The 16388-nt window shown below is 32.1% G+C and overlaps 1 protein-coding gene and 1 long non-coding RNA gene across 2 annotated transcripts; one reads left to right on the forward strand and one right to left on the reverse strand.

Annotated features, from left to right (window-relative positions):
• The first annotated feature begins 4904 nt into the window (after positions 1-4904).
• Positions 4905-5477, forward strand: LOC126756707 (protein CTLA-2-alpha-like). Its single transcript, XM_050469961.1, has 2 exons — positions 4905-5061; positions 5138-5477. Exons 1-2 carry the CDS (start codon positions 4933-4935, stop codon positions 5360-5362), a joined length of 354 nt encoding a protein of 117 aa, XP_050325918.1. The 5' UTR covers positions 4905-4932; the 3' UTR covers positions 5363-5477.
• Positions 5478-8331: 2854 nt separating this feature from the next.
• On the reverse strand, positions 8332-13110 carry LOC126756710 (uncharacterized). The gene is made up of 2 exons (XR_007666625.1): positions 11497-13110; positions 8332-11452 (listed from the first exon to the last, which is right to left on the reverse strand). It is a non-coding gene; the product is annotated as an uncharacterized LOC126756710 (long non-coding RNA).
• Positions 13111-16388: the final 3278 nt, after the last annotated feature.

The following is a 16388-nucleotide window of genomic DNA, read 5'->3' on the forward strand; positions in this document are numbered from 1 at the left end:
GATACGGCAGGTAAAGGTCAAACGAATGCAGAGAATTTCAAAATTTATTGCTTAGTTTATCACATCTGGCATTTGTCTAATTTGCATACCTTTGTTGCTGGCTGCGTTTGTTGTGGTTGCCAACTGAGTTATTTGTGTATTTTGTAGTATCTTTTGTGCATTAGCGATTTCAAAGCCACCAATAAATTAAAGAAATACTAAGAAAAATAAATTTTGTAGTGATAACACACTGATCTCGAAAACAATTCAAAGGTTCTTGGCCCACTCATGGCACATGTTATTGATCTTATGCATTTTTCAAAGCTTATCATATTTATTATTATTAAATGAGGGCTATTATAAATTAATTATATACATATTTTATAAGTTTTGGTGAGATTAATATTTTTTTTTATTTTTGTGTTTATTTAACTCTTGCTAGGCATCACTTGAGTCTGTTATTTTGTAGGTTTCTAGTCGAAATGATATCTTGGAAAGTTTGTTAACCTTGCGCAATAAATATTACATGTTCCCTACAGGCCATGCTAAACTAAAACTCAAACAATCAGATTCTCAGAATTATTATTTAGATTATTTCTGTAAAATGCTACCAAAATGAGGGCTTGTATAGTACAGCGGTACCAAGCTTTGCAGTACGTCATTTCCGTCCAAATTGAATTCAGACGGGATTTTGGACCATTATGAAGTTTGTGCACATGTTTGCCGAATCTGGAATTATCGCAAGAAGAAGTGTTACAATGAATGCTTGGAATACCGAAAAGAGGGTTTGGATAGTGCAGCGGTACCAAGCTTTGCAGTCCGTCATTTCCATCGAAAGAGAATTCAGACAGGATTTTGATGGAACTCCCCTGAGTAGATGGACCATTATGAGGTTGGTAAACATGCTTGTCGAATCTGGAAGTATTGCAATGAATGTTTGGATTACCGAAAAGAGGGTTTGGATAGTGCAGTCCGTTATTTCCGTCCAAAGGGAATTCAGACGGAATTTGGCGGCACTCCGCCGAGTAGAAGGACCATTATGAGGTTGGTAAACATGTTTGGTGTAAACTCGCCTATAACCGTGTCTACGCCAATAAAGAAGTAGAAGAAACATGTTTGCCAAAACTGGAAATATCACAAGAAGACCATATCATTGAGATCAGTATGTTCGTATGCAACAATCAACAACAACAGGCAACTGTTGCATTGTCAATTTAGTCAAATCTAAGAGTTACGACTCGCAACTTATCTGCGCAACGTGGTGTTAGCAGACGGTTATTACAACGGATATTTCATGTTGACTTTAACCTGGGTCCGTACAAAGTTCAAATAACAAACCGGCTAAACCCTCAAAATTTGCCTATTCGTCTGGAATTTTGAAAATGGTTCAAATTTCCGAAGCAGCCATTAATTTAATAAATTGTCTGTTTATGTCTGATGACGCCCACTTTTATCTAAACGGAAATAACTAAAAACAAGCAAAACTGCCGTATAAGCAGTGAATGAAATATAGAAATAATCCACGAGGCGGAACTTCACTGAGAACGAGTCACTGTGAAGTATTTTGTCGGGCGATACTTCTTTGAGAACACGGTGTAACAGTAACTGCCAATGGGAATCGTTATTTAAAGCTATTGAATGAGTTTTTTTTACCCAGAACTGTGCCGAAGACATATCGCTTTCAATAGCGTTTGGTCCCAGCAACACGGAATCTGACTGCACCAGACTTTTTTTATGGAGTTATGTAAAGCAATAGGTATACAAAACAAAATAATCAGTAATCTGACTGAATTAAAGCAGTAATTAAATCGATAATGTTTTGGATCTTGGATGTTTGGATGTCAAAATTTATTTTAAGGCTAGAGCGGGTTGGACTTTCCGTCGATTGTCTTATAGATTACAATGGCAGTATTCCGGGTGATTGTGTGTGGCTCTGTTTCAGAACGGCCGATATCAGACAACTATAAGATAGAGCTGCCATACAAACTGAACAATCGGAGTCATGTCCAAATATGGAAAAGTTTTTTATTTCACAACAGATCTTCACGAAACCAACATAGATCTTCATAAGAGATGACTTAAAGCTTTGACTTAAAGCTTACTTATACAGGGTGGCGCAAAAGTAATCCTCCTATCAGAAGATGCTATAAATTTCAATTGACCTCTAATGTCAGTTCTGTTTTGACATTTGTGTAGTAAACACATGCGAAATACACGTAAATAAACTATGGTGCGCTACACTGCTCCAGAACGCGGGTTATTGGTGATTATTTATTTGACCAATAATCGGTCGGTGACTTTGGCACAAAGTGAATTTTGTCTACTGTTGAAACATTGTTTAGCCGGTCACCTCGAAGAGACTGGCACAGCACGAAATGCTTCCAGGCGTGGCAGACTCCGGAGTAGCCGTTCTGCAGAGAATATTGCTGCTGTTCCCGAGGATGTCATGGAAGCGCCGACTAGACGACGTGCCACGCAAATGGATATCAGCCGACGGTGTTTACAGCGAATTCTGGTACAAGATTTAAAGATGTTTCCGTACAAAGTCCAGACGGTGCATCAGCTGTTAGCTGCTGACCGCCAATCGCGTCTAACATACACTCAAGCCATCCTTAATCACCACCAAGAGGAAGAGCATTTTTCATGAGTGATGAGGCCCATTTCCATCTTAGCGGGTCCGGAAATAAGCAAAATTTACGCTTCTGGGGCACTGAAAATCGGCGTATAACACACGAAGAGCCATTACACTCGCTCAAAGTCACTGTATGGTGTGCTGTTTTTGCTGGAGGAGTCATAGGACCTTTTTTCTTCGAAAACGTCGCGGGCCAAACGGTTACAGAGAGTGGTAAGCGCTACAGAGCAATGATCAACGAGTTCTTTTTGCCGCAACTTGATGGGTTTATGTCAACAAGCCTCAGACTCTTGCAGCTTAAAGACAATATTCGTCAAGAATATGAGGACCTATCGCCGGAAGTTCTGGCCAAAGTGATGGAAAATGTCATAAAAAGGGCTCAAATGATAATCAAATGTGGCGGCGGCCATTTGCATGATATCATATTCTTGACTTGATGTCAAAAAATTTAAAAGACCAACTAAAAATAATCCACAAGCAGAATCAAAGTTTTTAATTTTTTTAAAAAATTACAGCCAAAAAATATCGGAAGGTTTTTTTTGTATTAAACAACGTTAACGACATGTTCTTGTAGCCAGTCCAGGTGGAGTTGATGTCGACGACCTTCGATTCCAACAAGACGGCGCTACATGCTATTCAGCCAACGAAGCCAACAATTTACTTAAATAAACTTTTGGTATGCGCACTATACCGCGTTGTGAGCCTGTTACGTGGCCTCCTAGATCGTGCAATAATAACACCGCTGTACTATTTTGTATGACTATGTGAATTCGTTTGCCTACACTGAGATGATTGGTGACATATCCGATTGCTGAAAAAAGTGGTCTAACATTAGGCCCCACATTATTAATTCGAGTTAGCCGCAACAGTTACTTGCCCGAAATCAAATTGGGCCCACAATTGCGATCTCTTTCACGAATAGTTTCGTGCAAGCGACGCTCAACACTCAAAAACAGGGTTTGTCCGGAAAGTAGTAGGACAGATTCGATTTAAAAAAATTTATGGAACCAATTGTTACAATTCTTTAAAAGCTTTCAAAATAGGCTCCTTCTGTGTCGATGCAGCGCTGCCAGCGCGATTTCCAAGCATTGAAGGCGTCTTGGAAGACATTCTCCGGAATAGCATTGAGAGCCGAGCTGCATGCTGCTTAGATCCCCTCTGTCGTCTCAAAATGATTGCCTTTCATCGGCCACACGCTCTCTGATTTTCATTGAGATAACTTACATATTGGCCGATATACATATGTACTTACATATGTGGTATAAAGTCAACCGGAATTTCGAAAATTTTTATATTAGGTACACGCTACGGAATTTATTGACCCGATTCAACCAATTTTTGATATACAGACACACCATTGTCAGAGAAGTATTATCCCTGAATTTATATATCTCACACATTGACCGATATTTTCGATCAAAAGTCAACTATAGATACTGGGGTTCCCATTTTCGGTACCTAGGGTTTTGAGCGGTTTTTGTTGGATTTGAACAAGTTTTGATCATAAGGTTTTATACCGATTTCCAACCATCATCGTGCCGTAACCATCGTATTCGGCTGAGTGATTTCTGGCTACGCAGCAAACTCAAATGACCGTTCCCGGGAAACCGTTTTGAGTCAATTGAAGTTATAAAACGTGAATGGCTAGGTGCATTGACATTGAAAATTGATTTTAACAACCTTTTCGAGGATTGAAAAAACGTTGGAACAAGAGCACTGGGCGGACATAGATTTTGAAGAATAAATTAAGAATTTTAAAATTGTGAACAAAGTCTTACTATTTTTTGCTCATAGAAGTATACCATATTGCATTAGTTAACAGAGAGTTCACCCATAAATAACGCTTTCCTTAAATTAGTGTTGCTATCTACAAATTATATTAATAGTTAATATTCATAGTGGGCGGACGCCCGTGCGAGTTTGCGCTCTATCGCCATCGCAATATTTTCCAAATCAATTAGAGTTGGATTAAATACAAATGTCAGAACAATGTCGAACTGCTAATGAGTAATAATTTGTGTTAAATGTTTTCATCAATGTAATATATATTTTGAAAGTCATTATCATGTTTCCTACTTTTTTAAGTGAAATTGAGTAAAAAATTGATTGCTTCGAACGGTTATCTGAAACGCGAGCATGGACCCCACATGCGCACGTATACACACCCACAGCTGCATATGCCTATGTATGCCTATATACGGCCCCATAATCACCGCTTAGACCCACTAAACAGAGCTTGAGGTGTAGTATAAATCAAAGCGCCGTTGTTAAGCGTCAAGTATTTCGTAACCTGCCGCACAACACTCGAGTCCAAGAACAAAATGTGCGCTTTCATTCACTCGACACATTTCAAGCGCGCCCTGCTGCTTCTTCTTTTGATGATAGTGGCGGCTTACAGCAAATTCTGTGTTGAGGACGATTGCAGCGCTCAAAGATGGCAGCTATACAAGGTTCGTGGTGAAGTGAAGAGATTTTGTTCAATTTTTATATTTTCTCTTAATTTGTTGTTTTTTACGCTCGCTACAGATTGAATATAAAAAACAATACAACTCGAACCTCGAAGACGCCCATCGTCGCATTATATTTTGCAAAAACCTACGCATGATAGATGCCCACAATGAACGCTATAAGAGAGGTGAGGTGACTTTCGAGATGGGCGTTAATCAGTTTGCCGACATGAGTCATGAAGAATTTCTCCGCTGGCTGCATACCGGTAGTAGAGATAACGGCAGTATACTTTCAAGTTTATAGATCAGTATTGTAGTGTTGGTGCGGCTAGCTAGAAACGTACTAAGTTATCTATATTTATATTTATATGGAAGTGTTTATACAATAAATAAACATGAATAAACTATTTGTGAATATATGTGGTACTATGTTTGATAATATTAGAGCGTATTCTAAATTAGAGCTCTGAATTTCAAGCATTTTTGTGGTAAAACAAAAGAAACAGTCACTTCGCTTGCAGCGAAGCTATAATACCCCTCATAGGGCCATTTTTTATATCATAAAAGGTATAAAGAAATCTTTATTCTAATTTTGATCAGTCAGTTAGTATGGCAGCTATAAGCTTTAGTGGTCCGATCAGAACAATATATTTGGAGAGTATAGCTGTGCCTTGGATAAAAATCTATGCCAAACTTCTTGAAGATATCTTCTCTAGTAAAAATTTTCAAAACAAGTACTTGAGTTTGACCATTCAAATTATATGGCAGCTATATACTATAGTATTCTGATATAAGCAGTTTCGAGCGGTGAGCAGCTTCTTGTTGGGAAAAGGACGTTTGCAAAATTTCAAACAAATACCTCAAAAACTGAGATACCAGTTCGCGTATATGCAGACGGGCAGATAGACCGACATGATTAAATCGATTCAGCTTGTCGCGCCGATCAATTATACAGAACAACAAAGCCACTGTCGATCGAGCTATTCAAATACGGTGGCGAAGAACTGAAAAGGTGCTGACATCAGCTTCTTTACAGGATATTAACGGATGGAAGCATCAACGACGATTACAACCAAAGTGAGCTCTTTCCAATCCACAAAACAGGGGACCCAACAATCTGCGCCAATTACGGTGGGATAAGCCCCCAGCCTGCTTAATATCGCATATAAGATGCTATAGAGCGTAGTGTATGAAAGACTGAAGCCCTCCGTCAACAAACTGGATCTTATCAGTGTGACTTTAGAAAGTGTCTGAAAAATCCATTGACCAGACATTTCCCATGCGTTGAATTTTGGAGAAAAGATCGATACACACCATCCCTTTGCCCCTATGCCTGAACTTGGTATCCCCACAAAAGTTACTCGGCTGTGTTAATTGAGCTTGAGTAACACCAAAAGATACATCACAATCGGAAATGAGCTCTCGTAGCCGTTCGATATCAAGCGAGGTTTCAGTCAGATGTACTACTTATCATGTGACTTTTACAATCTACAGAGCTAAATAAAAAAGAATGCAGCTACCGGCTTACGCCCATGATATTGATATCATTTGCCTCAACAATCGCACCGTTAGTTTTTCTTTCACTAGACTTTATTAAAAACCGAAGCGTATGGGTCTAATTGTGAGCGAGAATAAGACGAAATATCTCCTGTCAAACAGTCATCGCATTCGCGATTTTGCTCGCACGTCACTGTTGACTGTCACAACTATAAAGTCGTCGATAATTTCGTCTATCTTGGAAAAGGAACAATATCAGCCTTGGAATCACTCTTGCCTTTGGACTGAGTACGCAATGGAAAAGTAAAGTTCTTTCCCGATGAACAAAGACCAAATTCTACAAGTCTCTCATTATTTTCGTCCTGTTCTATGTTGCGGAGGCATGGACAATGACAACAACTGATGAGTTGACGTTAGCAGTGTTCGAGAGAAATGTTTTGCGGAAGATTTATGATTCTTTGCGCAATGGTATCGGCGAGTACCGCAGTCGATGGAACCATAAGCTCTTCGAGATATACTGAGAGATTAACATAGTTCAGTGAATGAAGAGATAACGGCTACGCTATCTAGTTTACACTGTCCGGATAGATGAGAACACCCTAGCTTTGCAAGTATTCGATTCAGTAACTGCCGGTAGCAGCAAGTGAAAACCTCCACTCATTTGAAGTGATCAGCTGAAGAAAGACTTGGCTGCGCTTGGTTTATACAATTGTCGCCAAATAGTGACAAAAAGAAATGACTGGCGCGCTATTGTTAACTCGGCTATTACCTCGCGGTGTCTACGCCAGTAGAGAAGAAGAATATCTCCAATCGCAATAAAATTTTCGTAATAGTCAGAAAATATAGTTTTCTTTGCGGTATTATGGACTTAACAATTTTTCTCACGAGTCTGAGATAATACGATTTTTTTTTTATTTGTTTCAACAAAGGCTAGATTTCGATCATTTTATGTTTTATAAAAGTCAACTTAGACATTTAAGCACTATTATTTTTGATCTATACTGACTCTACCTTGCTAAAAACAACAGAGTTGCGGTCGAACTGAAAAAGCTTTTAAGAAGTTACATGGGTTTCCGGGTTTCAAAAAATCGATTTTTTTTATTGTTTTAACAAACTCTATAACACTTCTAGAATATTGTTCTAAATTTTCAAGTTGATGCGATTAATAGTTTCAGAGATACAGCCCTGAGAACTTGTGAGCGCTACCTAGACTCGAAATTGTGTCTTTGACGACGGTTGGCAAGATTTCTCAAGAACTATTCAACCGATCTTCATGAAATCTTACACCCGTCTTTGAGATACAATTCTTAAAGACTTGGATGAAGAATTTTTTTTTTCGATAACAACTATTTGAAAAAAATTTCGCAAAATTTCCATTGAAATTTTCTTTTTTTTGTAAAAATGTCGGGCAAAATCCAATTTTCAGTTTTTTCTGCTTCGTCCAAGTTCTAAGATAAGGTTTTAACTAAGACACGTATTTTTCTTTACTTTAGATGATCCTGTAAGGTGTTATTCTGCCGACGCAGGAAACCCATGTAACCCCTTAAGCTTTAAAGTATTTTTTAAAGCTTCGAGCTTTTAAAAACACAAAAAACTGTTATTTTCATTATTACAAAAATCACGAAAAACCTAAAATATGTTGACTCACACTTCCAACTAACCAGCTGTGATCTTTGTAAAGGCACTTCTACCGCATGGTCTTTAATCGTGCATAACTCTCGTCCCATACTTCATATTTTCCCATTAAAAAGTTTACAGTGAAAACTCGCAATACCGTTATTTTGTTTTCAATTTCACCAATTTATCTTTTATATGTATATTCTTTATTCTCATATATGCAATAATAATATCAACTGAACAAGTATAATTTTACAATACTAAAGTATTTATAAATGTATGCGTGAGTACTTGTCATTCAGCGAAAAATTTACAATTTCATATAATTTACTATAGTACTTGACGCCCAGTTGTATTTTGTCTTTATTTATATATGTATATATAATACATGTATGTATGTATTTTGTTTGTTTGCTATTATTTTTTATCAGTATTGTTTTTAAATAGTCACTTTTTGGGAATTTCGTAGTGGGTATTAGTTCTTGTTTAGTTTTGGCTGTACTTTTTTCGCATTAAATTTTCTTTTATAAATATATGTATGTATGTATATTTGATCTAATGTTGGAACGCACATCTACTACAAGTAAATACAAGAAACTACAGTTGTATGTACACATACTTATCTAAGTAAGTATGTACATATGTATATATGTATATGTATAATTTAAACTACGTTTAGTGTGAAATTATTGCTTTAAATGTGTTTTGACAAAATATAAATAAAATACGAAGGAAACGAAGCATTACGATGTTGAGAAATAGGTTCAAGGATTTCATTCCTAAAATAAAATAGAATAGATACGTTTAGAGGATATTTTTGTTTTCAAATAATTAATCAATATCATGCCAAGAAACTGAAAATTAAAAACGATCATAAAATAAAAAGCTTTCACGACTTTGCTTAGTCAAAGCTTTCATAGGCGAATTTTAAAAAGCTTTCCGAATATATCGAAAAAAGTTACCAACTTAATGTGTCTTTACAGCTTAGTTTCGAGACATGCGAAAGCTTTCATTTTTATCTCTCTTCTAAGCTTTTTAAAGCGTTTTAAAAATTTTGCCATGATAAAGGAAGATTTACAGCTTCAACTTACGAAAGCTTTCATTCTTATCTCTTTCGTCAGCTATTCAAAGCGTTCTCAAATTTTTACCAGGAAATACGTGAAGTTTTACAGCTTGTTTTTGCTACTATCAAAATTCTTATAACTCTTGTAAGCTTTTTAAAACTTTTCAAAACTTTTGCCATAAAATAATTAAGTTTTACAGCTTATTTTCGAGGCTAGCGAGAGCTTTTATTCTAATATCTCTTATAAGCTTTTTAAAGCTTTTCAAAACTTTTGCCATCAGATATGTGAAGATTTAATGGAATACTGAATTTGCTTAGTAACAGCTTACATAAACCATTCTTATAAAAACAAAAGAATATATCGGAAAAAGTTGTCAGCCTTTTCTTCTAGGCTAATGAAAGCTTTAATTTTTATATCTTTTCTAACTTTTGCTACAAGAAGTCATAAATTTCAATGGAATACTTTATTTGACTTCAAAAGTTTTTTTCCTTTCTTTGTTTACTACTCATTTGACCCATAAGCAATAAATAATAAGCTTTTGCGACCTGGCCTAGTGAAAGTTTTAATAAACAATCGTTAAAAAAGACTCACCGAGTGTAGTGGAAAAAATTATGAACTTAATATGCCTTTACAGCTTTTTCTCATAGTTAGTGAAAGCTTTCATTTTTGTATCTCTTGTAAGCTTTTTAAAGCGCTTCATAACTTCTGCAAAAAAGTGTGTAATTTCAATACAATGATAATTTTTCTTCATTTGCTTATTCTTTCTTACTTATTCGAAATTACTCGTTTGACCTATAAATAAATGAGTAATAAGCTGAGTGAAAGCTTTCATAAAGCTATGTTTAAAAAAATTACCGAATTTATTGTATAAAATTGTCAACTTAATGTGCCTTTACAGCTTTTTCTCTTAGTTAGTGAAAGCTTTCATTTTTGTATCTCTTATAAGCTTTTTAAAGCGTTTTAAAAATGTTTGCCATACAAAACTTGAAATTTTAATGTAATAAACAAAAACAAAATTAATCAAATAAATAAATAATAAGCTTTCACGACTTTAGCTTAGTGAAAGCTTTCACAAACAAACGTTAAAAAACCCTACAGAAAATATCAGAAAAAGTTATCAACTCATTACGCCTTTACAGCTTTTTCTGTAGCCTTGAGCGAGTTGGATTTAGTCATCTGAAAACTCGTACAATCCTAAGAGTTTTCATGCTTAAGCTGCTTGGCGAAATACTGAGTGGTATAAACGAGTAAAGCTTCCTGTTAAAATTGTATTTTTAATTTTGACTAAACTTGAATTAGTAGCTATGCACTCTTCTTTATAAGCTAACACATTTGTTACTTACTTAGTGACAACAACAAGATCTCAAAAATAAACTGTGAAAGCTCACATTTCAATTACTAAAAAATCTTGCTTTTATGTGTGTATGTAGTTATTATAACATTAATATTTGTATGAAGTTCTTATTTTCGTATGATAAACAATTATATATGTACATACTATACATATCTCGGTTTGTTTACGTTAATTGTCAAGCAATTCCTGGAAGATACTATGTTGTCAATAACGCAATAAACAGCAGAGTACACAAATATAATAATTTGTGTAGTAAAAGTTATCATCGTTGTCATTTTTAATCTTTATCAAATAACGGAAACTTCTAAAATGAACGGCACATGCCAGAAATATGCTGTAATGATGAAAATTATGAAGAATTTAAGAATTTGCTAGCCCTCTATGAAAAGCTTTTGGATGCAGCATCTTGGCTAGTGGTAATACAAATCAACAACCAAATCAACAAATCAATTGTATATCAAAAAGTAAGTGTTGTGATTATATACCAATTAGTTAGTGGTTATATGCCAATTATTTAGTGGTTATATACCAAGTAGTTAATGGTTATGTACCAATTAGTTAGTGGTTATATACCAATTTGTTAGTGGTTATATACCAACTAGTTAATGGTTATATACCAATTAATGGTTAGTGGTTATATACCAATTTGTTTGCGGTTATATACCGATTTGTTTGCGGTTATATACTAACTTGTTAGTGGTTATATACAGATTTGTTAGTGGTTATATACCAATTTGTTAGCGGTTATATACCAATTTGTTAGCGGTTATATACCAATTTGTTAGTGGTTATATACCAATTTGTTAGTGGTTATATACCAATTAGTTAGTGGTTATATACCAATTTGTTAGTGGTTATATACCTATTATTTAATGGTTATATACCAATTAGTTAATGGTTATATACCTTCAAAACTTTTATTGTTTAAAAAAAAATAAATTCGTACAAAAACTAAGAAAATGGAATATACTGTATGGCATAAGCATATCTCCAAAACAAAAGAATTTTGTAAGTAAGGGGTTATATTTTATTTTAGGATATGGTTGAGTTTTAACTCATAATAAACCTTTGGTGTACCTATGGGTTACGGAAGTCTAGTCAAAGTTATACCTTTCTTAGAGCTCTAGACTGGCCTAATCACTTAAAATCGTAAAGCTTTAAGCTAATGTATATTCATACACACTTGAAAAATAAATGTGTTTGTTTAAGAAATATATACAGAATGAATTATAAATGGATTAAAATTCGATATGCTTTTAAACAAAATATATATATTTTTTAAATACAGTTAATATAATTAAAATAAATAATATTGAATTAAAATAAATAATATTAAATTAAAATAAATAATATAAAAGCTAAACTAAAATTTATATAATATTTGCGACCTTAAACATTTAAAAAAAAAAAACAAAATCGAAACAACTTATGCACCTCAGCAAAGCAGCATTCCTCCAACGCAAGAAACGCATCAAAATGTTAATGACATTCAAATATAAATTTAAGTAAACTCGCAACAGCCCTTGCCTTAAAAAAAAAACATATTTTTGAAGACAACGTAAGTTACGCTATGTTTATATATAGCTCCTTAGTTCTTCAAAACACATATGAAAATATTAATTAATTTAACACTTAAATGCGCTTTTTGTTTAAATAATTATTAAAATTAGTTACTAATATAAATTTTCATTAAGTTAACAACAAATTATGCAAAAATATAATATTGATAAATTTGATTTTTTTATGAAGTGTGTTTTAGTGATCATTTACATTTCAAAGCTATTGTATGTACATACATAAATACTCACATAAAGATGTATATATGTATGTATGAACTATATATAAATGTGTATATAATGACTTACATTTTTTGTTTTTCGTTTTGTTTTGTTTTTGTATAGAAAGATATACGACATATGTATGTATTCATGATATTAGTTGTGAATTTTCAATTCTTATTTTGTAAATCTACATATCGCTTGCTCACTAAAAGAGTGTCACAACTCAAAACGTTCAAATAGCTTAATAGCTATCTTCGATTCACCACTACTCGGTATGCTAACTTTGCGCGTTGCGCTTTGGACGAAAAAATTACATAAGTGTGAAAACCCTCAATCAATTGCTGTAACGTTGCCATGACTCGAATGTCAAATTGCTGTCAAAAGTGACAAGACAAAATTTGTTATTTAATAAAAAATATTTACGATATTTAATAAAATTAAGATCTGAGTTAAAAAACAATTACTGTATCAATTGTTTTAAGAATTTAAGAACATATTTATATGTAACTTAAGGGGGTATTCTAGACTAGAAATAAGAAATTTTTTTTAAATTTATATTTTAAAAGTTTAGCTCGACCGAAGCTGAAACTTTAAACGCGTTTTCACTAAATGTCTTTCTCAAAACAATACACACTATTTATCGGTTCCTAAGTCTTCTTTATTAACTTGTCTATGTCTTGAACTATACACATCCGCTAGTTAAAATTTTTACTATTTTTAAAAAATAAGTGATACAAACAAAATTTTCGCCATTCAATATTAAAATTCGAATTAATTTTGAAGACAGATACTTTTGACCCGGCATCCAAACTGATTCGACTTTTTTCTCCTCACTGCCTTTTCCAAAAAGAATACCCACTATTTCTCAGGTCTTTAAGTCTTCTTTATAGACTTGTCTATGGCTGTAACTATCCATATCTCCAAATTTAAACTTTTACCATTTTTAAAATTTCGAAAGAAACAAAATAAGTAGTACAATACTCTGGTATAATACTTTTCCATAGAACCAGACAGTGGAACATTATTTCAGATTATTCATTTTTATTGATTTCAGATTGCAAGGAAGCTTGAAATTATAGGTATGGTGGGATCAATAAATTTAAAAGTTTTCTCAGAAAAAATTCAGAAAAATTCGCTTTTACGGTCTTCTAACTGGCTATAACCCCTTAAGTGACTATAGAGCTGAACTCGAGCTATGTATATTACTCGGCACAACTTGAGCTTTAAGGACGACATGCCAGAAATATTATAGAATTAAATAAGGACATAAAAAACGAGTTTTTGAAGCCGTGAAACCCATTAACTGATTGAACTGAGCGGTTACTTTTTAGAAAGATGGAACTAAGATACTGTTTGAGATATCGATTTAAAATAATGATGTGTTATTTTGAGTATTATAATGTATTGAAATGTGAAAACAATAATATTTTTTCACATTAGGTGTGCCCCTTAAGTTGAATAATATGCTATATAAATTGAAAATCGATTATTTTTTCACACTAGGTCTGCCTCTTAAATTAAAAAATATATATTTTATAGAAGTTGATATTCTGCGGAAAAATGTGGCACTAAAATGTCATTTGACCAAATAAATCTTTTCGATTTTAGTGTAATTCTGACAGGCTTTTTAAGGGGTTACATTGGTTTACGGGTTTCAAAAAATCGATTTTTTTTACGGTATTGTTAAACCCTACAATACCTCTAGAATATTGTTCTAAATTTTCATGTTGGCCCCTTTAATAGTTTCGGAGATACAACCTTGAAAACTGGTGCGCTCGAGCCTAGCTGGGCTAGGTTCCCCATCTTTAAACATGTTTTTCTCGAAACTGTGTTTTTGAAGTTGCTTGGCAAGATTTCTCAAGAACTACTTAACGGATCTTCATAAAATTTTACACAGTTCTTTGAGATACAAATCTTCAAAACGTGGTTGAAGAACTTTTTTTCTTTTTTGTAACTATTCAAAAAAAAAATCGCGAAATTTTCAATTTTTTTTTTGTAAAAATATCTGCCAAAAACCCAAGTTTCAGTTTTTCCCTTCGTCCAAGTTCTAAGTTAAGGTTTTAAATAAAGCACGCATTTTTTTTTTTGCTAAGGCATATTTTTTGCCCAAAAATTTCAGTTTTAAATTTTTTTTTATAAACTATTAACAATTGTTTTTAACAATAAAAAATTCTAATAAAATATTTAATTTTTATATAGGAAAATAATTGATGAAAAAATGTTATTTTTTACACGAGGAAACGATGTTAAGGTGTTAGCTGGTAGTTTGGTCGATACGCTACTTGCCAACGTTTGGCGAGTCGAAAACAGCTACAGAGTGGAAAGTAAAGTAAATAATCCAGCATAACTAGTATTTAAAATGTACCGTTCTGATATTTTTTCCGCAGTGCAACCTGTTTATAGTTTTATCTAACCATACTTAAATGAAATTTGTGGTTTTTTGAGTTATGCCACTCTTCTAGTCAACAAGCAATACGTTTTATATGTAAATATGTCAACGTTTACGAGGTTTGCCTCACATTATATACTATTTCTTATATTTTGTATACATAAAGGTCGTGTACATAGTTAATGTCTCAGTATAAATACTTTGTTTATATGCAAAGCTTACATATGTTAATCAGCCAGGGGTAGCTAACAATTTGTCGCTGCAAAAATATGTGTCTGTATGTACGAGTCGGTGATTGGTTTTAATAAGTGTACTTTTATGCTACGTTTTTATAACTTTTTTTAACAAATTTTATTTTTTCTTTCTCTTCATTAAAACAATTCTTTGATTTTTGTTGTTGTTTGAGTTTTGTTTTTGCACTTATGCGAACATTGCTAAAGTTGAAGCCAAAGCATTTTACAACTTTTTTTATTTTTTTTTTTGTTTTTGCAAATATATTTATATTATGTTCTCTTGTTTTAATATTTTTACGCGCTACGTACAACGATGCACAGCAATTTTAATATTTAAATGCGACACAAAATTCACTTATAAAATTTACGTAATTACAGTTACATAATTACTAACAAGTTTTTCGTTATTTTTTCAATCTTTGTCATTTACTTGATTTATTTGTATTTTTTGTTTAGCAAATATGGTACGTACATCCATAGTCGAAAAGGTTTTTATAGAACAATAGCAGTAGCCACTCGTTTATGTGAACTAATTTCGATGAATAATGCGCGCGGTTAAAGTTAAAGGTAATGTGATTAAGTGCGAAACAATTGAGAATTAATTTTTTTCATATTTTTTATTGAATGCTAAAAATATTTCAGTTCAAAAAAAATATATATTTTTTAATACAAAAAAATTTTTAAATTAATTTAAAAAAATTTAAAATTAATTTTTTTTTAATTGAAAAATTTTATTTATTTTTTGATTAAAATTTTTTTTGTAACTTTGTTTAATTAAAAAATATATGTATATTATTAAATTTTTTTTATTTTTTTTTTATTAAAAAAAAATTTTATTAAAAATTAAAAAAAAATTAATTTAAATAAAAATAAAAAAAATTTAATTTAAATAAAAATTAAAAACAAATATATATATGTACATATAAATTTTTTAATACAAAAAAAGTTTTAAATTAATTTAAAATAAAATTATAATTTTGAATGGAAAATAAATTTAAAGCTTAAGAAAAATATATGTTTATGTTTACATTAAATTTTTTCATTTTTGTTTTTAATTCAAAAAAGTTTAATTAAAAAATATATGTATATTATTAAAAATATTTAGTAAAAATTAAAAAATAATATATATACATATAACATGTACATATGTATATAATAAAATAATATATATTTTTTTAATTTTTTATTATTAAAAAAAATTTAATTTAAAAAAAAAAAAATTTTTAATGTATATATATTTTTTTAATACAATATACAATATATATGTATTTTTTTTATTTTTTATTTAAATAAAATTTTTTTTAAATCAAAAATATGTAATAAAAAAAATTAATAACATATATTTTTTAATTAAATTTTTTTTTAATAAAAATGAATAAAAAATATAAAATATTT

This window comes from Bactrocera neohumeralis, chromosome 4 (genome assembly GCF_024586455.1).
Source record: "Bactrocera neohumeralis isolate Rockhampton chromosome 4, APGP_CSIRO_Bneo_wtdbg2-racon-allhic-juicebox.fasta_v2, whole genome shotgun sequence".
NCBI classification, from domain to species: domain Eukaryota; kingdom Metazoa; phylum Arthropoda; class Insecta; order Diptera; family Tephritidae; genus Bactrocera; species Bactrocera neohumeralis.

Coding starts and splice junctions, on each gene's coding strand:
- LOC126756707 (XM_050469961.1), top strand. CDS start 4,933: ATGTGCGCTTTCATTCACTCGACACATTTCAAGCGCGCCCTGCTGCTT. Junction 5,062..5,137: donor AAAGATGGCAGCTATACAAG/GTTCGTGGTGAA, acceptor CGCTCGCTACAG/ATTGAATATAAAAAACAATA.